This window comes from Mobula birostris, chromosome 22 (genome assembly GCF_030028105.1).
Source record: "Mobula birostris isolate sMobBir1 chromosome 22, sMobBir1.hap1, whole genome shotgun sequence".
NCBI lineage: Eukaryota > Metazoa > Chordata > Chondrichthyes > Myliobatiformes > Myliobatidae > Mobula > Mobula birostris.
Window position 1 is genome coordinate 62,492,060 of NC_092391.1, and position 24,056 is coordinate 62,516,115.

Genomic DNA, 24,056 nt, shown 5'->3' on the forward strand with positions numbered 1-24,056 from the left:
CTTTGTAATTACTACACCAACTTTCCTCAGTGGCCTTACCACTCACCCAACTTGTTGACGTAGAAAATTGGACAATCACCTGCCTTCAATGAATTCATAAGAATAAATACCCTCTCTCCCTGCAATGTTCAACAGTATGGTAGAGTTTCAACAGAACAAACCAAAATGAAGACAAAAGAGGATTCAAGGCAAGTCAGGGAAATGATAATAGAGGAGCACAAATCTGAAGAAGAGTTCAAGACCATCTCAAAGGCACTAAACAAACCTCAGGGCTCAGTGCAGTCCATCGTGAAAAAGTGGGAAAAAAAAATATGAAACCACAACCAAACTGCCTAGGTCAAGCTGTCTCTTTAAACTTAGTTGCCAGAGAATTATAAGAGAGGCTATTGTGGTGCCAACAGTGAGCTGCAGAAGTCAGTGGCTGCAAATGCAGATGACGTTCATGGCTTCAACATTTCCAAGGCCTTGCACAAAAGTTGGCAAGGAAGAAGCCTTGGCTAGACAAAAAAAAGCATATCCTTGCCCGTAAAGACTTTTCAAAGTAATACTGTAAAGATGTGGAAGGTGGTCTTATGGTTGGATGAATCTAAAGTGGAATTTTTTGCCCTCAACACTTAGCGGTATACGTGGCATAAATCTAATACAGCTAACTCCATCCCTACTGCAAAGTATGATGGAGGTAGCATCATGCTATTGGGATGCTTTTCAGCAGCAGCAAATGGAAATCTGGTTAGGATTGATGGGAAGATGAATGCTGCTAAATACAGAGAGGTTCTTGATAAAAACCTGATAGCCTTGCTCAGAAAGCTTAAGCTGGGGAGGAAGTTTATCTTTCAGCAGGAGAATGATCTAAAGCACACCGCCAAAGCAACCATGAAGTGGCTTCAAATGAAGAAGATTGATGTCCGTGAGTGGCCCAGCCAGAGTCCTGACCTTGACCTGATCAAATATCTCCGGCAAGACCTCAAGATTGCTATCCACCCCTGCTCCCCAACTAGCTGGGCATAGCTTGCTTCCTCCTGGTTCTCCTGTTTCCTCCCACGTTTCAAAGTAGTGCAAGTTAGGGCTAGTAAGTTGTAGGCATGCTATGTTGGCACCAGAAGATACAAAGATTGCTATGGATAGCATAAAAGATTGCAGTAGGATATACAGTTGGAAGAAAGAGCTCGTGAACCCTTTGCAATTACTTGGTTTTTTGCATCAAATACTCAAAAAAGTGTGGTCTGATCTTCATCTAACCCATAATAGTAGACAAACACAATATGTCTAAACTAATAACATATAGATAATTGCACTACTTGTCAATAGCAAGTATACCATTTAAACAATCACAAGTCTGGGTTCAAAAATGTGCCTTCCACAAAAGCTATTTGGAGCCAGGTGTTCCAATCAATGAGATGAGATTGAAAGCGTGGGCTAGGGAGGTGTCCTGCCCTATAAAAAGCATAAAGTTACTGACAGAGCCTGCTCCTCAAGAAGGATCTCTTTGTGCACCATGCCTCGATCAAAACAACTTTCAGACAACCTTAGAAGAATTGTAGGGATGCATGAAACTGGAAAAGGTTACATAAGCATTTCTAAAGACTCGAATCGTCTTCAGTCCAGAGTAAGAGATATTGTCTACAAACAGAAGAAATACAATACTGTTACTGCTCTCCCTAGTAGGCATCCTGCAAAGATCACACCTAGAGTACAATGCAAAAGGAGGTGAAAAATAACCCAAGGGTAACAGCAAAAGACCTACAGCAGAAATCTCTAGAACTTGCTGAAGTCTCTGCTCATATGTCCACTATAAGAAAAACACTGAAGAATGGTGTTCGTGGAAGGACACTACAGAGGAAATCACTGCTTTCCAAAAGGTCATTACCCACGCGTCATCCATGTCAGCGAGGAAAGGAGATCAACTCCTCAAGCTTGCAAATGACGGCGGGCTGAAAAGTATGTTTGACATAACATCTCTGCCGGCATTCTGGATCAAAGTCAAGGGTGAATATCCTGAGATAGCCACGAAAGCACTAAAAACGTTGCTTCCATTTCCAACATATCTCTGTGATGAATGCAACAAAAACTAAATTGCGGAATAGACTGGACATAAGGCACCCACTTCGAGTATCGCTGTCTCCCATCACCCCTCGATGGCACTGTCTTGTTGCAGGAAAACAAGCCCAGGGCTCCCACTGATTCAGCGATATTGGTGTGTTGCAATGATTGTTTATGTTCACACAGGGAAACTATGTGCTGTGTGTTTAATATCCAAACGTTACTTAAAATGTTATGATGCTATTGACTTACTTATATAACCATATAACAATTACAGCACGGAAACAGGCAATCTCTGCCCTTCTAGTCCGTGCCGAACGCTACTCTCACCTCGTCCCACCGACCTGCACTCAGCCCATAACCCTCCATTCCTTTCCTGTCCATATAGCTATCCAATTTAACTTTAAGTGATAATATCGAACCTGCTTCTGCCACTTCTACTGGAAGTTCGTTCAACACTCATTTCAAGCTCTCCTGTCCTCCCCGATAACCGACTTATCACTATATTCATGCGAGGAAAATATGCTCTGTGTGTTTAATATTAAATTCATTAGATAACCCCTTTTAGAAACAAAATTGAGTGTATTAGCCACTTATCACCGATATTCCGGTTGTGATTAACTACCCGACCCCGCGTGAACAGAATCGCCAAAAACGATTTGTAAAACAAAAAAAAAAATCGGTACGTGCAAGTCACGCATGCGCACTGGTGCCCGCGCAAGGCTTCATGGTCATTGTAGTCTTTCAGGGTAAACGCAACGTATTTGACTACTACTCTTGTCCGTTGGCAACCACTCCTGCCCCCCACACCCCGGTCGGCCCGTCCGCAAGAATATTGTCAATATGAAACCGGTCCGCAGTGCAAAAAAGGTTAGGGACCCCTGGAAAAGAGTACAGTCGACATTTCGGTCCGAGACCCTTCATCTGGATATTCTACAATGCCTTAGGGACAATGTTCTGTGGACAGATGAGACAAAAGTTGAACTGCACGCCATGTTTGGAGGAAAAAGGGCACTGTAGACCAACACCAAAACCTCATCCCACCTGTGAAGCGTTGTGGAAGGAACATTATGGTTTGGGCAACACACATCAAAGTTGCTGGTGAACACAGCAGGCCAGGCAGCATCTCTAGGAAGAGGTGCAGTCGACGTTTCAGGCCGAGGCCCTTTGTCAGTCCTGACGGAGGGTCTCGGCCTGAAACGTCGACTGCACCTCTTCCTCAAGATGCTGCCTGGCCTGCTGCATTCACCAGCAACTTTGATGTGTGTTGCTTGAATTTCCAGCATCTGCAGAATTCCTGTTGTTTGCATTATGGTTTGGGGCTGCTTTGCTGCATCAGGGCCTGGACAGTGGCAATTGTGAAGGAACAATGAATTCAAAATTGTATCAAGACATCTTACAGGAGAATATCAGGGTAGCAGTCCTTCACCTGAAGCTTAAGAGGTTGGCTAATGCAACCAGACAATGACCCAAAAGACAAGAGTTAATCAAAAACAGAATGGTGTAAAAAGAAGAAAAATTGTGCTTTGGAATGGCAAAGTCAGAGTCTAGACCTTAACCCAATTGAAAACTGTGGCAAGACCTGAAGAAGGCTGTGCATGCAAGGTATCCCAGAAATACTGATGAACTGAAAGTTTTGTATGGATGAATGATCTAAACTTCCTCCTCACTGTTCTGCAAGTCTGTTCAGCAGCTACAAGAAAAGTTTGGTGGAGGTTATTGCTGCTAAAGGAAGTTCTACCAGTCATTAAATACAATGGTCCACATTCTTTTTCCAGCCTGGACTGTGAATGATTAAACAATGTGTTCAATAAAGGCATGAAAAGTATAATTATTTGTGTGTTATTAGTTTAGGCAGACTGTGTCTTTTTCTTGCAACTGAAGATCCATCTCACATATGGGTGGAGAAAAGGCAGATGAAGTGTGGAGTGTTGCACTTTGGGAGATTAAATATAACAAAACAGTACACTGACAGTGCTGATGGGTAGAGGGATCTTGGGGTTCAAATCCATAGCTCTCTGAAAGCAGCTACACAAGTTGACAGAGTGGTAAAGACATCTGGCTTGTTTCCCTTTATTAGTTCAGCAAATGAGTTCAAGAGTCAGGAAGTTATGCTGTAGCTTTATAAAACCCTGGTTAGGCCACATCTGAAGCACTGGACTGAATTCTGGCTGCCCCGTTATCGGAAGGAGATCGATGCTGTGGAGAGGGTGCAGCAGAAATTCACCAGGAAGCTGCCTGGATTAGAAGTCATTATAGATAAGATTGAACAACTTGAGTTTTCTCCGGAGTGGCAGAGGCTGAGGGGATATATGCCAGGTTCTAAGATTACCAGAGACACAAGTAGATGAGGCCGCCAGGGCAAATCTATATGATGACAAAGAACTTGCAAAATCTGAAAGCACTGAAGGATTGAATCTTGGTCATGCTTTCATTTTAATTAAAACATTAACTTTTTAATGCATCAAATTATTGAAACTACTTTCTCAAACAGAACTGGCTATCAAGGTATTTTAAGATGCAAATGAAAACCAAGAATAAAAAAGCACAACTTGGAACAGACCAGACTTGCACAAAGAGCTGGCAGCGGAAAGATTCTCAGAATTGTTGACCACTAAAGAATGAACACAAGAGATTCTGCCAATGCTGGAAATCTGGAGCAACACACAAAGCGCTGCACGAACTCTACAAGTATTTTGCTGTTTGCCTTGCTGAGTTCCCCCAGCACTGTGTGTGTGTTGACCACTAATGTTTTTGTTGAAAGACAGAAGATTCAGACTTACATGTAGCTTGAAAAATAAAACCTAATTCAACTTCAAGGCTAGCGTGTTTCTCACTTTGTATAAATGAATCAGAATCCGGTTTAATACCACTGGCACGTTGCGAAATTTGTTGTCCTTACGACAGCAGAGCAATGCAAAACATGATAATAGGGGGGAAAAAACAGCATAAGTATATATATCAAAAGTAGTGAGTTGGTGTTTATAGGTTCAATTGCCATCCGATTTCTGAATGGACGAGGGGAAGTAGCTGCTCCTAAATCGTTGAGTGTGTGCCATTAGGCTTCTGCATCTTCTTCCTGGTGGCTGCAATGGAGAAAAAGACATGACCTGGGTGATGGGGTCATTAATGATGGATGCAATCTTTTTGAAGCATCACTCCTTGAAGATGTCCTGGATGCTGGGGAAGCCAGCTGACAAAACTTACAACTCTCTGCAGCTTATTTCGATCTTGTGCCCCTCCATACCAGACAGTGATGCAGCCAGTTAGAATCCTCTCCACAGTACCCCTATAGAAAGTGTCTTTGGTGACATACTGCTACTTCCTCTACATGCCTCCACTTCCTGAGGAGACTGAGGTCCTTTGAGTATGCAGGTCCCTCCTTCATATGTTCAACCAGTCCGTTGTCACCATTACAATCTTCTATGCGGTGGTGTGCTAGGACAATGGCATCAACACGGGTGATGCCAACAGGTTCAGTAAACTGATTAGAAAGGCTGGCTCTGCTTTAGGAGTCAAACTGGACTCACTGGAGGCTGTGAAAGAATAAGGGACCCTCTGGGAAATCCTGGCAATTCTGGACAATGTTTCTCACACTTTGCATACCACTTTGGCTAACCAGAGAAGCACTTTTAGGAATAGACTAAGACAAACGCGCTGCTCCAAAGAGTGCTAAATGAGGTCATTCTTGCCCTCGGTTATTAGGCTCTATAATGAGTCAACCTATATCTGGGGAAGTGACGACCCCTTCCTGTTAGACTGTTTGAGGTAACTTTTTTTTATTCTTTCTTACTTCTTTTCTAATATTTGTATCTGCATTTGTAATGCTACTGCGATATTGTACTTTCCTTTAGGATCAGTAAAGTATCTATCAGATCTCCTCAAACTCCTAACGAAATATAGCCGCTGTTGTGTCTTTGTAGCTGCATCGACATATTGGGCCCAGGAATGAATACTAGCCATCAGGAGTAAGTTTGGAAAGCTCCAGTCCACACAGTAGAAAGCCTTGCAAAATTACACAAAGAACAAAGACTGAAAAAACAAAATCAACAAGGAGGCAGTCATGAGCATTTTATAATAAGTGTTTCCTCACACATTACATAAACCATATTAAATCACTTCAGCTGTGTAACAGCCTCTTACCTTCATAACTTTTAAAGGATTCAAAGAGCTCTACCAGTGACTGTGTGCCAAGCTGCTCGTGGTACTTCGATGCGACTTGTACGCAGAGCTGTAGATTCTGGCGGATGTTTGCCGACAACATGGCACGCAAGCACTCAAGAGAATCTTCTACTGACAGTGCACCAAAGTAGTTCACAAGCCACTAGAAGCAAGAAGAAACACTTATCCACAAGAGCGTCCTGATCAGCAGTATCACCATCTGGTATGGGAACGGCAAGGAATCTGACTGAAAGGTGCTGCAAAAGATTGTGAGCTGAGGGGATCACCGGGGGTCTCCTCTCCAATCTAGGACAGACCAGAAGCACTGGTTTCATTGAGCCCTCAGTATTGTCAAAGACACATCCCATCCATCCCACAATCTCCTTAACCTCTTACCCTCAGGCAGAAGATATCACAGTACAAGAACAAAGATGATAGGAAGAGTAACAGCTCAACCACCACCCACCCCCCCCACCCCAGCTGTGGGACTTCTGAACAGCTTGCTACCACCTAGTACACATTTATAACACTGTTGTATATTTAACTATATGCCATACATGTTTATTTTCTATTTATTTATGAAGTGTGGAATAGGCCCTTCTGGCCTTTTGAGCCACATCATCCAGCACCCCCTGCTTTAACCCGAGCCTAATCATAGGACAATTTACAGTGATCAATTGAACTACCAACCAGCATGTCTTTAGACTGTGGGAGAAAACCAAAGGACCCGGAGGAAACCTACAAGGTCAAGGGGAGAACATACAAACTCCTTACACACAGAGGGAATTGAACCCATGCCACCAGTACTCAAAAGTGTTGTCTCAACCACTATGGTGCCATGTATTTTATGTTAACTCGTACATCTAGAGAAATCTAATAATATAACTTGTGTTATTATTTTATGTACTGTGGTCCCAGAGGAACACTGTTTATTTTAGCTGTATACATGTGGGTGGGTGAAATGGCAATACAGTTGAACTTGAACTTAAGGATTCCTGTGAGGTTCACTATAAAAACAATATGGATATGACACTGAAAGGAGGCCATTCACACATCTGGAAAATTTAGCTTCTGGTTTCTCAGTACTCAAAGTTATGGAATTTCTGTTCCACCACCTTCAGATGAAGAATCTTGGACCCTCTCGTTTACTTATTACGGTTACAGGGAGAAAGAAAGGGAATGGGATTGAGGGGTAAAATAAATCAGCCATGATGGAATGGTAGCACAGATTCAATGAACCTAATGACCTAATTCTACTCCCATGTCTTGTGCTGAACCACTGGCAACTTGTCATTAAGAGTCCAACGGACTGAGCCATGGCCAAGACCATCTTCCTGGGAAATGGAACACAAATATTGAGCACAATTTCGGTAAGATGCGTTTAATCGCAGTGACCTCTCCAGGTCCAAATACTTGTCTCAAATGTTTTTCTCATCATTGCAAGACCCTATTGTACACTACTAATTCATTAGCAAGACCAACAGAGGAGCTGCGATTTATCAAGTGAATGCATAGAACAGGCCATCATACTGCGGCGTCACCTGCTACGCTCACCCGGGGAGAAAGTGCAAACAGAACTGCAGCAAGTGCACTGGGATCAACGCTAGGTTAAAAGGTTAACCTTTGCAGGTTGGCTCTCCCATTAATACTGCTCTCTGATGTTCACTCCCTGGGAAACAAACTATTACCTTCATCTGCAACTGACCCAGGGCAAGATGAGAAAATGCTGCATTCTTATTCTTACAGAAACATGGCTCAAGGATAACTTCCCATGCACCATCAATCAACAGAACATGCCACTGAGGGATTTGTATTTGTGCTAACATTATTTTGTGACTACATACTGTATTGAAAGTTTGGCTGAGTGCGTCATACCAACAACCTCTTACTCAATTTCAGGAGAAGAAACCAGAGGTCAATGAGCCAGTACTCAGAGGATGAGAGATAGAGAGGGCTTGCAACTTTAAATTCCTAGGTGTTATTATTTCAGAGAACCCATCCTGGGCTCAGCACGCAAGTGCAATTATGAAGAAAGCATAGCAGAGCCTCTTCTTCAGCAGGAATTTGCGAAGATTTGGCACAACATCTAAAATTTTGACAAACTTCTACAGATATGTAGTGGAGAGTACATTGACTGGCTACATCACAGCCTGGTATGGAAACACCAATGCCTTTGAATGGAGAATCCTACAAAATGTAGTGGATACAGCACAGTCCACCATGGGTAAAGCCCTCTCAACAATTGAGCACATCTACATGAATCTCTGTTGCAGCAAAGTATCATCCATCAGAGATCCCCACCACTCAGGTCAAGCTCTCTTTTCGCTACTGCCATCAGGTAGAAGGTACAAGAGCCTCAGGACTTGCACTACCAGATTCAAGAACAGTTATTACCCCTCACTCATCAGGCTCTTGAACCAAAGGGCATAATTTCACTCAACTTCTCTTGCGAGTCCTGGGTGGAGATTCACTTGCCCTATCATGGAAATGTTCCCTCAACCAGTAAACTCACTTTCAAGATCTCTTCATCTCATGCTCCCAATATTTATTGCTCATTTATATATTATTTTTTCTTTTTGTATTTGTACAGTTTGTTGTATTCTGCACTCTGGTTGAAAGCCCTAGTTGGGCAATCTTTCATTGATTCAGTTATGGTTAGTAATCTACAGATTTATTGAGAATGCCCACAAAAAATGCATCTCAGGGTTGTATGTGATGACATGCATATACTTTGATAATAAAATTTACTTTAAAGTTTAGATCATGACTATTATGTGCTGTATGTGACTATATGCACCTTGGCCCTGGAGATATGATATTTCATTTAGTTATATATATGTGTATGGTTGAATTACAATAAACTTGAACACATACCTCAGGGTTTAGCAGATGAGTGTGGACAACGGCTCGTTTAATATCATATAGATCTGTATAATGCTCCAAGGCTCTCTGCAGCAAGCCCGCCTTCTCACACAGTTGGGCAATATGGGCCCGATCATAGTGGGTGAACATTTGATTTCCGAGAATTGCATCAGCAACCTGAGAAAACACAATCCTATTATTAAAATCACATTAAACACTTACATACAAATATGATCACCTAAGCAGCAGACTGGATTAACAAGCTGCAGAGATAAAGTAAAATTCTTCAGTGACCATACGTTACAAATACAGAATGATATCTGGATTAGCTCTAGAGGAAGCTGTTGAATCAGCATAAAAATTACTGATGTAACACACACAAAATGCTGGAGGAACTCAGCAGGTCAGGCAGCATCTATGGAAATTAATAAACAGCTGACATTTTGGGCCGATACCCTTCAAGTCTGGAAAGGAAGTGGAAGACACCAGAATAGTGTCTAGGACGATAGCAAGAAGATGAGAAGTGAAGCCAGGTGGCAGGAAAGGTAAAGGACCTGATGGCAATGTATCATTGTCTCCTTATGGTTTAAAAAAAAATCCCTCCCACCTCCCCTCTTCTTCTGTTCCTCCACTCTGGCCTCTTACCTCTTCTCACCTGTGTATCACCTCCCCCTGGGTCCACTCCTCCTCCCCTTTCTCCTGTTGTCCACTCTCCTCTCACAAGACTCCTTCCTCTCCAGCCCTTTACCATTCCTACTCACCTGGCTTCAACTATCACCTTCTAGCTATCCTCCTCCTCCTCCTCCCTTCCACCTTTTTAATGTCTTCTTTCCCCTTCCCTTCCAGTCCTGAAAGAGGGTCTCAGATCAAAACGACGACTGTTTATTCCTTTCAAAACTTGCTGCCCAACCTGCTTAGTTCCTCCAGCATTGTGTGTGTGTGTGTGTGTGTGTGTGTGTGTGTGTGTGTGTGTGTGTGTGTGTGTGTTAGTTACTCTGGATATCCAGCATTTACAAAATCTCCTGTTTATAATGCAACATCGACTGTGTATAATAAACATCGGGAGTTTATTCTGCCCCCCCCCCCAATAGATCCTGCCCAACCTGTTGAGTTCCTCCAGCATTGTGTACTTTGCTCTGGATTTCAAGCATTACATATTTTCTCATTTCTGAAAATACATTAGTAAATTTAGCTTCCAATTACTGCCAACATGCAAACTAGTGAATAACAATGGCAAATATGGTGATTAGACATCAGAGTTCTGGTACACTTAAGCTTCAGCCCAAAGTTGGCTGCTTAAAGCTGTAAGACATTGGCAGAAGTTAGCCTATTGAGTCAGCCCCACCACTCCATCTGACTTCCTGTCTGTTATGCCGCTGTCATTTACGGCAGTAGTGAAGGATCTCCATCTCTGGTGGTGTTCAGTAGCTTCCTCTCAGTTTTCACTACCGCGAGTCATGCAAGTCCCAGCTGGAAATTCAGGAATACTGTCACACTCAGATGTAGAGGGATTCTTCATTGCTGTTTCCATAACAATTTTGTTTGACCAATCAGTTCTTAGCCCTGAGCTGAACCCCCGAACCTGCAGGATCAGTTAGCCACTCTCAGTCTGGCCTCTACCCTTTGACCCTACCAAGAACCTAAGCACAAGCCAACATAGCTCTCCCAGTCATTGAGGTACACAAGCCTTGAAACCACAACAAGGTTGTGATCCTCTTGATAATGGCTGGTTTATTATCCATCTGAACCCCATTCTACTGCCTTTTCCCATAACTTTTGGCACCCTGACTAATCAGGAAACTATCAACCTTCAGAACAACACAATCAAAACAGAGGAACTCAACAGGTCAGACAGCAACTTTTCGGGCTGAGACCTTTCTTCAGGAACACCCATTTTAAATATTTACAATCGCTTGGCCTCCACAGCCAGCTGTGGCAATGACTTCCACAGACTTGTTGATTCCACAGACTAAACCAGAAGTGATGATGATATATTGAATGCAACAATTAAATAAATTACTAAAAAAATGTAACTTGACAGTTTAGGTGAATGCCTGAAGCCCGCACATTACAGCCTCAGATGCCATTGTAGGAAAGAAAATTTCCTTTGCATTTTCTCTCTCTCATCTTAAATGTGTGCCCCCTAGTATTAGACACTTCAACCCTGGGTAAATGATTGCAGCTGCCTGCTGTATCCATGCTTCTTATAGTCTTACACATTTCTATCAGCACTGCACAGCAGCATAGTGATTAGCACCATGCTTTTTGGTACAGGTGATCCCGGTTCAATTCCCACTGCTGCCTATAAGGAATTTCTACATTGCACTCGTGACTGCATGGGGCTCCTCCAGGTGCTCCAGTTTCCTCCTAAAGACATAACATTTAGTAGATTAATTGGTTACATGGGTGTAATTGAGCGATGCAGGCTCGTTGGGCCAGAAGGGCCAGTTACTGTGCTGCAACTCTAAATAAAAATTTAGAAAATAGATATTTGTGTAAGGCAAGACCCTTAACAGTGTTGATGTGCAGAGGGTATATGGAGTCCAAGTTCATAGGTCACTGAAAGTGGCTACACAGGTTGATAGGGTGGTTAAGGAGGTGCATGCAAGCAGGGCATATGCAAAAATGTTTGTGCGTTCTTCTCCAGAAATGTGTGGGTTTCATCTGGGTGCTCTGGTTTCCTCCCACGGTCTAGTTGGTAGGTTATTGGTCAATGTAAAGCGTTCCATGATTAGATTAGCATTAAATCAGGAGTTGCTGGGCAGCGTGGCTTGAAGGGTCAGTGCTGTATCTCAATAAAGTATTTTTTAAAATAAATTAAATTAACTACTAAAACATGTGATTTGACAGTTTAGGTGAATCCCAGAAGCCCACACATTACAGCCTCAGTAACAGAACAAGGTAAAATTGAAAGGTTGAGGTTTGCTCAAGAGGATTAAACTCTATCTCCTGATACAACAAGTGATATTTGCTTAGTCTGCCTATCTGCAGATTTGCTGAACTCTATTCCAGTAATCGAAGTCCATTAAATCTGTATTATTGCGGGCAAAGTTCTATGCTTTTGTCACTATCCACATCGTATCACACTGTGGTTCAGTGTGAACATAAGGCATACCCACAATATATACAATAGGTACAAACTAATGCTTCGAATGCTTCTGACAACATCTGGCATGTTTACTGTTTGGAAGAAGTCCAGGAGTAGTGCTGATAAAGTCTAACTCAGTCAGCTGGCAATTACTGGTAGATTAGATTGTGCACGCCACTTGCATCTGGAAGCATTTTTCCCTTCATTGTCACTGTACCCAAATTCTAGAATTCCCACCACACTAATACCAAGGGACCTCCCAGAGGACCACAGTCATGTCACTGGGTTTGGAGGCTTGCATGTCTCAATGACCCAGAGAGCTATGCTGACTGGAGTCAGGGCTTTATAATTAAGCCAGACTAAAGATTGGGCCACTGATCTTCCAGGTTTGGAGGTTCAGCTCAGGGATAACAACCCTGACAGGTAACACAAAACTGTTACGGAAACAGCAATGAAGAATCCTTTTACTTCTGAGCCCGACATTATTCCTGAGTCTCCACCCTGGACTTGCATGACTGACATTAACGAAAGCTGCGGAGTTACTGACATGATGAAGGAAGCCCTAAACACCAGAGACAGAGGACCTTCAATGCTGCCCTAAACACCAGAGACAGAGGACCTTCAATGCTGCCCTAAACACCAGTGGCATAATGGGTAATAGAAGAACACCATAAAGCAGTACAAAGCAACAGCTCATTACCACCGCGGGGACAGCTTGTGATAATTGAATCCACATTCTATAATTTACTGTCATATTTAAATACTATCACAACAATGTTGCAAGTTTTTACCTTTATCTTTAAGTGGAGGAAAAGCAGTAATTTATTTAGGAAATACAATAATTGCATAAAATTGCAGCAAAGAAACTTGGAATTAAACCAAGGCCAAGTCCAGAACCTTTGGAAATTAATGTCCCATCCATTTTAACCTTAAGTTATAAAAGCAACCTATTTTAATTTTTTTTCCAATGGCTAAGAAATAATCAACGATTAAACAGGTATAAAACTGACAAACATTAGACAGTATTAGACCATACCATAGAAAAGTACAGTACAGAAACAGGCCCTTTGGCCCATCAAGTCTGTGCTGAACCATTTAAACTGCCTACATCCATCGAATTGTGCATGGACCATAGCCCTCCATTCCCCTACCATCCATGTACCTATCCAAACTTCTCTTAAGCATTGAAATTGGATTTGCATACACCATTTGTGCTAGTGTACTTGTTTGCATACACCGTTTGTGCTGGCAGCTTGTTACACACTCACCACTCCGAGTGAAGTTGCCCCTCATATTTCCCTTCAACTTTTCACCTTTCACCATAAACCCATGACCTCTAGTTATAGTCCCACCCAACCTCAGTGGAAAAAGCCTGCTTGCATTTACCTCATCTATACCCCTCAATTTTATATACTTCTATCAAATTTCCCCTCAATCTTTTACATCCCAAGGAGTAAAGTTTTAACCTATTCAATCTGTCCTTATAACTCAGGTTCTTCAGTCCTGGTAACACCCTTGTAAATTTTCTCTGTACTCTTTTAACCTTATTTACATCTTTCCTGTAGGTAGGTGACCAAGACTATATACAATACTCTAAATTATGCCTCACCAACTTCTTTTTCAACTTCAACATAACATCCCATCTCCTGTACTCAATAAAGACCAATTCGCCAAAAGACTTTTTTTTTTAAAGAACTTAGCTACCTGTGCTGCCAATTTCATCGAATTATAGACCTGTATTCCAGATCCCTATGTTCTATCATACTCCTCACTGTGTAATACTACCCTGGTTGGCCCTACCGAAGTAAAACACCTCACACTTGTCTGCATTAAATTCCATCTGCAGTTTTTCCAGCTGGCCCAGATTCCCACTGTAAGCTGTGATAGTCTTCCTTGCTGTCCACCACACCACCAATCTTGGTGTCATCTGCAGAATGGGATGTAGGAGGAGAAGAATTTGGCTATTTGGCCCTTCGAGTCTACTCAACCATTCCATCATGGCTGATGTATTAACCCTCTCAACTCTATTTTCCTGCCTTCTCCCCTTAACCTTTGATGTTCTTACTACTCAACAAAATTATTACACTAATTATGCCACACGAATCAAACTAAAGATTTCATTAATAGCACAATGAAATCGATTAGCTGGTACATGTCCCACCTGTGGTGCATGAATCAGGTTCATTTCAAGTAGGCGAGTCTGCAAGTGACCTTCAGGTGGTCTATTGTTCTTCAGAGCATCCAAAAGGAATGAAGTACACTGTTGGATCAGGTTATTCTCCATAAAAACATCCACAATCTGCAAGGGACCAAACAATAACCTTCAGAGCTGAAAATATTCACTTATATAAATATTGTACTGTATACATATTATACATTGTGGTCCAGATCCTGCTGCAAGCTCTGACAGTCTTCTTCACTGCACACTACACCCCTAATAGGATACAAAGGGAGCAGAATTAGGCCATTCGGCCTGTCGAGTCTACACCTGCTTATTAATGCAAGTATCTAATTAGCCAATCACATGACAGCAACTCAATCCATAAAAGCACACAAGGGGAAGAAATGTGATCCAAGTGACTTTCAGCATGAAATGATTGTTGGTGTCAGACAGGGTGGTTTGAGTATAACAGACACCACTGATCTCCTGGGATTTTCACACAGTCTCTAGGGCAGTGGTTCCCAACTACAGAGATTTCACGGACCTCTTGGTTATTGGTATGGCTCCCCGGCATAAAAAATGGGAACTGCTACTACAGAGTGTAGTGCATCAGAGTCCCAGAGTCCTAGGAGATCATATTTTCTGAGATACTCAAACCAACCTGTTTACAGAGAATGTTCCAAAAAAATAACAACATCCAATGAGTAGCAGATCTGTGGGCAAAAATGCCTTAGTAATGAGAGAGTTTAGAGGAGAATGCCTAAACTGGTTCAAACTGACAGGAGGTGACAGCAATTCAAATAGCCATGTGTTACAACAGTGGTGTGTAGAAGAGCATCTCTGAATGCACAACGTATCGAACCTGAAGTGGATGCACTACAGCAGCAGAAGACCACAACCATACACTCAGTGGCCACCTTTATTAGGAGATACCTAATAAAGTAGCCACTGAGTATATATACACCCAACACTCACAAACAAACCCAAACTAAACTACTCCTGATTGGATTTTGAGCCTGACAAGTGTTGATTATAACCAAGGCAAGCACTTAGGAACTAAAAGGTCCTCATTTTTCTCCCCAAATCAGCTGAAATTAATTACTTCAACTAATAACAGGTGCCTGCAAAATAAAAAATCAATTTGGCTACATTAATACCCTCTATAAATTAAAAATCTGAATGACCATGAACATCTAGACTGACCTCAAGGATATCATTTGGCAGACACAGCAGATCCATATTAAGAAAGCCACTGGCCATATATAACTCGAGAAATTTCTTCACTCTTCACTCAGGATTTTGTTTAGAATTCCCTACCTTTGAATGTAGAGGACATTCAGCTCAAGTACAAAATGCACTCAGTGGTCACTTAATGAGGTACACCTGCTTGTTAATGTAAATATCTAATCAACCAATCATGTGGTTGCTACTCAATGGATTAAAGCACAATCAAGATATTCTGAAGAGATCCATCAGAATGGGGAAGAAATGTGACTGAAGTGATTTTGACCATGAAATAATTGCTGGTGCCAGAAAGGGTGGTTTGAGTAACTCAGAAATTGACCACCTCCTGGGATTTTCACATACAACACTCTAGACTGTCAACTGAATGCCCTCTAAACTGAGTCTAGAGTTTACAGAGAATGGTGTGAAAAACAAAAAACAGTGAGCAGCAGTTCTGTGGGCGAAAGCGTCTTTTTAATGAGGGAGATCAGAGGAGAATGGCCATACTGGCTCAAACTGACAGGAAGGTAACAGTAACTCAATCAACCATGTGTCATAACAGTGGTGTGCAGAAGAGCGTCTCTAAATGCACAACACATCGAACCTGAAGTGGATGGGCTACAGCAGCAGGTTCTACTCCTGTGGCCACTTCATTAGGTGCACTCCTGTACCTACACAAGTGGCCAGTCTGTGTAAGATTGATAGTTTTATGGACACTAGATTTACAAGCATGGAGTGGATCGAATTTAAAAGCTCGGTAATTATACATTAGGTGCTGTTTCCTACTCCTACTTTAGTTCTTTCTAAAAGATATTAGACAAACTATTTTGCATCTATATGTGTGTTCAGAGTTTGTGTTTTTTTTTTTTAAGTCTAACACCTTGGGCTTAACCATTGCCTTCCTGATCTCTCTATAAAGGCAAGAAATACATTCCCTAGGACAATATAGAAGAGTATGGTAAACATGACCTCATTTAAGTTGCTCACTGTTTATTAGGCATTTCACCTGTACACTAAATTCCTACAAGGCAAGTACCACAAGAGTGCAAAATATCTCTATTACAAACCTGACTTCACTATAATATGACCAGCAATTAACCTGATGAAAAGGCCACTGGAACGCAAAGTGACAGATTTGCAAAGGGACCTTCCAAAGCTTTGCTCAAGCTTAGAGAAATATCCAAGATATCTAGAGAAATCACAAATTTAAATTTAAACCTTTAGCAATGAAGTGAAGAGGTTATGGGTACATTATTGTGACTGTGAATGTAGTCATCGGAGAGACACTGAAGCTGGTGGATAAAGAAGTCTTCATTCGGCCAAACAAGCAAGAAGCATATGGGAGAAATGCTTGGAAGAAAAGACCTGTCTGACCCATTGTTACGTAACATTTTTACATGCCAGAGATGCTAGGTAACAGCAGGACAATTCTATAGTTACAATGTATCTACAATGCTTCCTTCAAATTACAATAATTTTCAAACAGCTAGATCTTTACACCAATACTCCAGACACCCAAAATGAATGACAATCTTCACTTACACAGGGTTGTATTCATGCATATGCAGACATCACAGATCAAATGGAGTATTTCTTTGTTTGCAATCAACCCATCTGCAGCTCCAAGAACACCATTGTTCTGGGCTGCATTTTAAACTTAATCTACAAACCACGTTTGGGTTTGAAGACTGGTTGCTGTTGAAATTAATATTTGCTATATACCATAACTCCAGAATATGTCCAACATGGGCATATTTTAGCTGTAAATTCAAAAAAGGTACATTGTCCCTGAGGTATTCCTCTCTCAGCTCCCATCTACCAGTTATTCTGGAACTCAGTAGCATGCGTCAATACAAATATAAAATAAACAGCAAGATCAATTTCCCTTCCCTCCTATGTAGCATTCCATTTTTCTATCATCCATGTACTGATTGAAGAGTCTCTTAGATGTCTTCTCAATATGACTCCTTAATAAATATCCTCAGGAGGCACACTAACAGATAATGTTTTGATATGAGAATGGAATTGTAGACTTACCTGATTGATATTAGCCAAAGGTTCTTCATCCTGGACAAGCATCTGTGCAAACTGAAGTCCCTGATCTGGGCTCACCCGCATTACATTTCTCAGCAGGAAGACCCAGTCTGGAGTGTAACCAACCTGTTAATAAATTGGTACAAGGCAATAGGACTCGTGCAAATCTGTTTCATGACCAAGTAATTCTTACTATTTGGAAACTGCTTTCCCACCCACAAGAGGAGATCAAAAATTTAGGGTTAATTTTTTTCTTGTGGTCATCTGTCATGTACTGGTATAATCCATGAAGTTTACAAAAATAGATCATAAATATTGTCAGAGTTACAAGCACAGAAACAGACCCTTTGGTCCAGCTCTTTGATGCCAACTAAAGTTGTCTACCCAAGCTAGTCCCATATCCCTCTTAACCAGGGGTACCCAGACCCCTCAGTTATTGGTAGGAAAAAAAAGGTTGGGAACCCCTGATCTAAACCAAAAGGAACCAAGAGAAAAAAAAAGTTCTATACATAAGACGCAGAGGCTGGAAATCCGAATTCGCACTCAAAATGCTGGAGGAACAGAGCAGGTCAGGTATGATCTAGGGAGAGGAATAAAGAGTCAATATTTTGGGCTGAGTCCCTTCACCAGGAAGGGCCCTAGCCCAAAACATTGATAGTTCCTCTACCGAGATGTTACCTGACCTACTGTATTCCTCCAACATTGTCTGTGTATGCGTTATTCTAAAGTTCTATACAAAATCCCTGTAGTTCTTAAACAGAAGCTGATGCCAAAACATTTGTGGGAAGTTTTATTATGCTCAAAACTCAAACTGACAAAATTTCTAAAGCAAAGGAAAATTCTAGAAAAATTACCTTTTTTGCATAAAGTACAATTTTCTGAAATTGTCCAGTCTCCGCAAAACATTGGATGACTTTATTTGGCACACTGGCTCGCAGATAGACGCTTAAAGCAAGTGTGGGATCTGCTGTCTTCACCAAGTCCCCAAGCTCCTCTGAACACTCAAGCTAAAGAGTTAAAATGCAACAAGAATGTTCAACATTTTAGCAGCAGCATTTCTTTTAACATGTGAAGCACTGGACATGGAACAGTAAAGTAAGGAACAGGCCCTTTGACCCAGAATGTTGTGCCGAAACAAATACATTAGTATTCAAATTAGTATACAACTAAACTAATCTCTTCTGCCAGTGTCCATAGCCTTCTACTTTTCTCATATCCATGTGCCTATCTAAACGTTCCTTTGAAGTCCCTAATGCATCTGCCTCTATCACTACCCCAGGCAGCACATTCAAGGCACCCACCACTCTTAAAAAACAACTTGCCCCTCATATCTCCTTTGAAATTATCTGCTCTCACCTTTAATGCATGCCCTTTGCTACTAGCCTTTTCACCTTGGGGAAAAAGATATTGTCTGTCCACTCTACCTATCCCTCTCATAATCTTATAAACCTCTATCAGATCTCCTGCCAGCCTCTGCCACTCCAGAGAAAACACCCAAGTTTATCCAACTTCTCATGACAGCACATGCCCTATAATCCAGGCAGCATCTTGCTAAACCTCCAAAGCCTTGACATCCTTCCTATAGTAAGGTGACCAGAATTGTACACATTACTCCAGGGTTTTATCAAGTTGCAACATAACTTCCTGACTTTTGAACTCAATGCCTCAACTAATAAAGACAAGCATACCACATGCCTTCTTAACCACCTTATCAACCTCTGTAGCCACTTGCAGGGAGCACTTGGCCCGCAAGAACCCTCTGCACATCAACACTGTTAAGAGTCTGAGACCACAAGACACAGGGACAGAATTGGCCATTGAATTTGCTCCACCATTTCATCATGGCTGATATATTTTCCCTCAGTCCCAATCTCCTGCCTTCTCCCTGTATCCCTTCATGCCCTGATTAACCAAGAATCTATCAACATTTGCCTGAAATATATCCCATGACTTGGCCTTCATAGCTGCCTGTGGCAGTGAATTCCAGATTCACCAATCTCCGGCTAAGGAGATTCCTCCTCACCTCTGTTCTAAAAGGATGCCCTTTTATTTTGAGGCTGTGTCCCCTGGTCTTAAGATTTTCCCACCATTGGAAAAATCCTCTCCACATCCACTCTAGCGATGCCTTTCAACATTTGATAGGTTTCAATGAGGACCTCATCGTTCTCCTGAATTCAGGTAAGTACAGGCCCAGAGCCATCAAACACTCCTCATGTGACAAACCTTTGAATCCTGGAATCATTTCCATGAACATCTTTTGAGCTCTCTCCAATGTCAGCACATCCTTTTTTGCTTTACACAAGTAATTAGCACGGTAACAGGCCCTTCTGGCCCAGTGAGCTGCACCAATATAAATAATTAATCTACTAACCCGTACATCTATGGTATGTTGGAGGAAACTGCAGCTGCCACAGGAAACCCATGTGGTTATGGAGGGGACATACAAACTCCTTACAGACAGCAGCAGAACTGAATTCCAGGGCGTTGGCACTGTGACAGCATTACACTAGAGAGAGAGAATGTCGACTCAGACCATGAGAGGACTGCGTCGGGCATTTTCATGCCTTACAAGGCGCAGATTGCAAGTCTGTGTGGGGCGCCACTCCTCGCACAGACACTAGAGCAATGTGTGGTTAAGTGCCTTGCTCAAGGACACAAACACGCTGCCACAGTTGTCGCTCCAACTAGCGACCTTCAGATCACTAGACGAGCACCTTAACCACTTGGCCATGTGCATTACATTAGCTGCTATTAAAGTCACAATGACACTGATAACACTGCACAACAAATGTTTTTGAAAGTGTTTTTTGTAAGCTTCAGGTTTTATATGAAGAGGAAGCAAAGATATCTTTGTTGGGTCCACAAATGGATTACATGCCACACTTTTCTGCCCTGGGACCAACTGCTTATGGTGTGGCCAATCGTTTCTAACGTAATGAGGTTGTTTAGCACGCAAATGAAACAAAGATACTTGGTATGTCTGAGCCGAATTACTAGTAGCAGCCTTTCTAAAACTTGTTCTGCCATGCAGCATCCTCCCAAGCATGCCCACACAAGGTAGAAGACCTTCCAGCTTACATTGTGGGCAACATTTTAATTGACTCAAATCATGAATTGAAATAACAAATATAGGCACTTTCAAAATAAAAGGTGCGTGATAGGGAAATTTCATGGTGATTAACAGCCCAAAATCTGGAAAATACAGCCAAAAGTATTCAGAAAGCAAAATCTCTGCTGTTTAGTGAAATATACCGCGATAGACTGAAAATCAGAATGCCCTGCCTTAGCTCAAGGCCCAGATTAGACCGATTACCTTGTCTTCCTTTAGCCACTTCTCAAGCAGTTGCTTGCGCCCTTGCTGCAAGACAGGTCGGCAAAGCTCCAGTGATTCGTATTTGTTTAACTGTCCCTGATCAAGAAGGATTCCAAAATACTGGAGGAGAGGGGAAGCTTGTCCTGGCTGGGCTGGGACAGTCTGGAACTTCCGAATAGTGTCTGGAGTCCGCAGGATACCCTAATGGAATACAAGTTGCTACTGTAGTATAGCAGCAGGCATTATCATTTTTTAAAAACATAGTTAATGTCAGTTTATTACAAGCCATTTTAAAGTAGAACTACTAAACAATTATTCACAAATAAATCAGCTGTCACACTTGTGCGATAGAATAACAGATTTTGAGGAGCAGAATTGTCACTATAAGTTTATAGCAATGGAAAAGGAACTGACATGCTCTCTTCTCACTTCTGCCATCAGAAAGGAGGTACAGGAATCTTAGGTCCCACACCAGGTTCAGGGTCAGCTGTTAACCCCCCCCCCCCAACCCCCACGGCTCCTGAACCATGGATAACTTCACTCACCCTAACACTGAATTGATTTCACAATCCATGGACTCATGGTCACAATATCATTTATTTATCATTATTATTCCTGGATGTCAATATATCCATGTAGCTACAAAGGCAGCATGACAGTGGCTATATTTCATTTGGAGTTTGAGGAGATTTGTTATGTCACCAAAGACACTCACAAATTTCTACAGATGTACCACAGAGAACATCCTAACTGGCTGCATCACCGTCTGGTATGGGGAGGGGAAGTCGGGGGCACTACTGCACAGGATCCAAATAAGCTACAGAAAGTTGTAAACTCAGTCAGCTCTATCATGGGCACTAGTTTTCCCAGCATCCAGGATATCTTCAAGGAGCGGTGCCTCAGGAAGGTGGTGTCTGTCATTAAGGAGCCCCACCACACAGAACATGCCCTCTTCTCGTTGTTACGGTTAGGAAGGAAGTACAGTAACTGGCAAGCACACAATGAATCAGTTTCTTCCCCTCTGCCATCCGATTTCTAACTGGATAGTGAACCCATGAACACTACCTCACTACTTTTTTTGCACTGGCACTACTTATTTAACAATTTAATAAAAACTAAATTAAAGTATATATGTACTGCTGCCACAAAACAACAAATTTCACAACATATGTCAGTGATAAACCTGATTCTGTTTTTCTATTTGTACTTGTACAATTTGTCATCCTTTGCACACTGGTTACTTGTCTGTCTTTGTGAGCAGCTTTTCATTGATTCGATGTGTCTATTTGTATTTACTGTGAATGCCAGCCAGAAAATGAATCTCAGAGTTGTGTATATGCACTTTGATAATAATGTTTCTTTGACCAATTTAAGCTCACATTGTATTTATAATGAGTTGAATAAATCAATCTGAATAAATTAAAGATGAGCCAAAACATCAGTCACTAAAGTGGTTAAGTCAGGGACAAAACTGAAGTGCTGGGAAGGAATTTACAGAAAGTTTTACGCAGTTTGGTGAGACAGTATTGGAAGTGATGAAAGGATTAAAAAAGAGATTTGAATCCTAAGACCTAAAGCTTGAGCTGCAGGAAAATGGGGATTGGTGAAAGCAGAAGTTAGGTCAGCAGAAAGATTAGTTTAGGATGCAGATGGGTTTACACAGAACTACAGAACTGGACTGAATTGTAATAATTTATGCAAGGTAGATGGCAAGCTCATCAGTCTGACAGTTTTGTTACAGTAACAATTGTAATTCAGTTAAGAACAGTTATAAAAGAGGAGGAGCGTCTTTTCTTTTTAAGTGGTCGAAGTTCTGTTGGAGTCCGTGAACTGGGGGAGCAGGAGGCCAGAAAAATCGATATTCATGCCATCATATTGGAGGATACCCAGATGGAATAAAATGTGTTGCTCCTCCACCCCGAGTGAGGCCTCGCCTCGGCACAAGAGGAGGGCATGGATCAACAGGAATGGGAATTAAAACATTTGGCCATCAGATGTGGTGGATGGTATGGAGGTGCTTGACGAAGTGGCCCCCAAATGTATACATTCTTTGACAATAAATGAATTTTGAATATCCCCCTTTCTTCCAGTGCCAGGTGAAATATCATCAAACTGAAACATTGACTATCAATTTCTCTCATTGAGTTCCTCCAAATGACAGTCTTTGAACATTATCATTGTTCCCTAATACTTATGGATCAAAAGGAGCATAAATAACAAGTCCACCTCCACAAATACTGAGCTTGCTTCAGGAACTGGCACAGAATTGGTACACACCTTTGGTGCAGACGCAGCCACTTTAGCAGCTTCAGCATAATTCCCTTGTGCAAACAAGTTATTAAACTTCCGAGCAAAGAGCTCCTCTGCACCGGCGAGATTGCTTCTCACAGCCATACGCAGAGCTAGGTCAGGGTTTTGGAGCACATTCGTGGTATAATTAACAATGTTTTCTTCCTCCACACACACAGAAAGAACCTGCAAGCAGAAAATTGCAGAATTAAGCCAATGAGTCCAACAATATCAACACAGTTGACAATTACCAGCATTTAAAGAAATCTCTGACAGCTGAAATGCTTTTATACAGGTTCTGCAACTGACCCTGTGATGATGATGAAACCTCTGTGGCTCGGAGATGACCATGGATGTTACATCTTGGCAGTCTTGATACGCAAGCCTGGGCGTACAATATGGACAGCAAGGCTCCCCTACTGCACGCAGCTGGTGAATCCAGAGGGGTGGCAGAGACTGATATAGTTAGGCACCAGCAGTGTCGCAGGAATTGCCATTTAGCATTGAACTCAACGTTAGGGGCTCCAGCTCTGGATTTTTCTTTGGGGTTTATTCCAAAGCATTTCCCATGAGTGGGTATAGCTGCAAGGCAGCGGAAGTTTGCGATCAGAGTTTTCCTTCTCCTAGGTGAGCTGCCAATCACAGCTGATGTGCTTCATCGGCCGGGAGTGACTGATTTTGTTGAGATACACTATGGAATGGGCCCTTCTGGCCCTTCAAGCTGCACCGCCCAGTAACTCCCGATTTAATCTCAGCCTAGTTACAGGACAATTTACAATGACCAACATTGACCAAGTAACCTACCAACCGGTACATCTTTGAACCGTGGGTGGAAACTGGAACACCTGGAAGAAACCCATGCAGTCAAGAGGGGAATGAGCAAA

At 42.0% G+C, this 24,056-nt stretch overlaps 1 protein-coding gene across 4 annotated transcripts in view; it reads right to left on the reverse strand.

Moving 5' to 3' along the window:
* Window positions 1-24,056, reverse strand: part of LOC140186507 (clathrin heavy chain 1-like) — a 132,953-nt gene that overhangs the window by 67,277 nt on the left and 41,620 nt on the right. For all 4 annotated transcript variants that reach the window (XM_072240884.1, XM_072240881.1, XM_072240882.1 and 1 more), the window contains exons 7-13: window positions 23,161-23,358; window positions 20,884-21,084; window positions 18,425-18,577; window positions 17,574-17,696; window positions 14,313-14,450; window positions 9,076-9,240; window positions 6,184-6,364 (exon numbers count right to left, since the gene is read on the reverse strand). In XM_072240884.1, coding sequence (XP_072096985.1) covers window positions 6,184-6,364; window positions 9,076-9,240; window positions 14,313-14,450; window positions 17,574-17,696; window positions 18,425-18,577; window positions 20,884-21,084; window positions 23,161-23,358 — 1,159 coding nt within the window. The remainder of the gene's footprint in view (window positions 1-6,183; window positions 6,365-9,075; window positions 9,241-14,312; window positions 14,451-17,573; window positions 17,697-18,424; window positions 18,578-20,883; window positions 21,085-23,160; window positions 23,359-24,056) is intronic.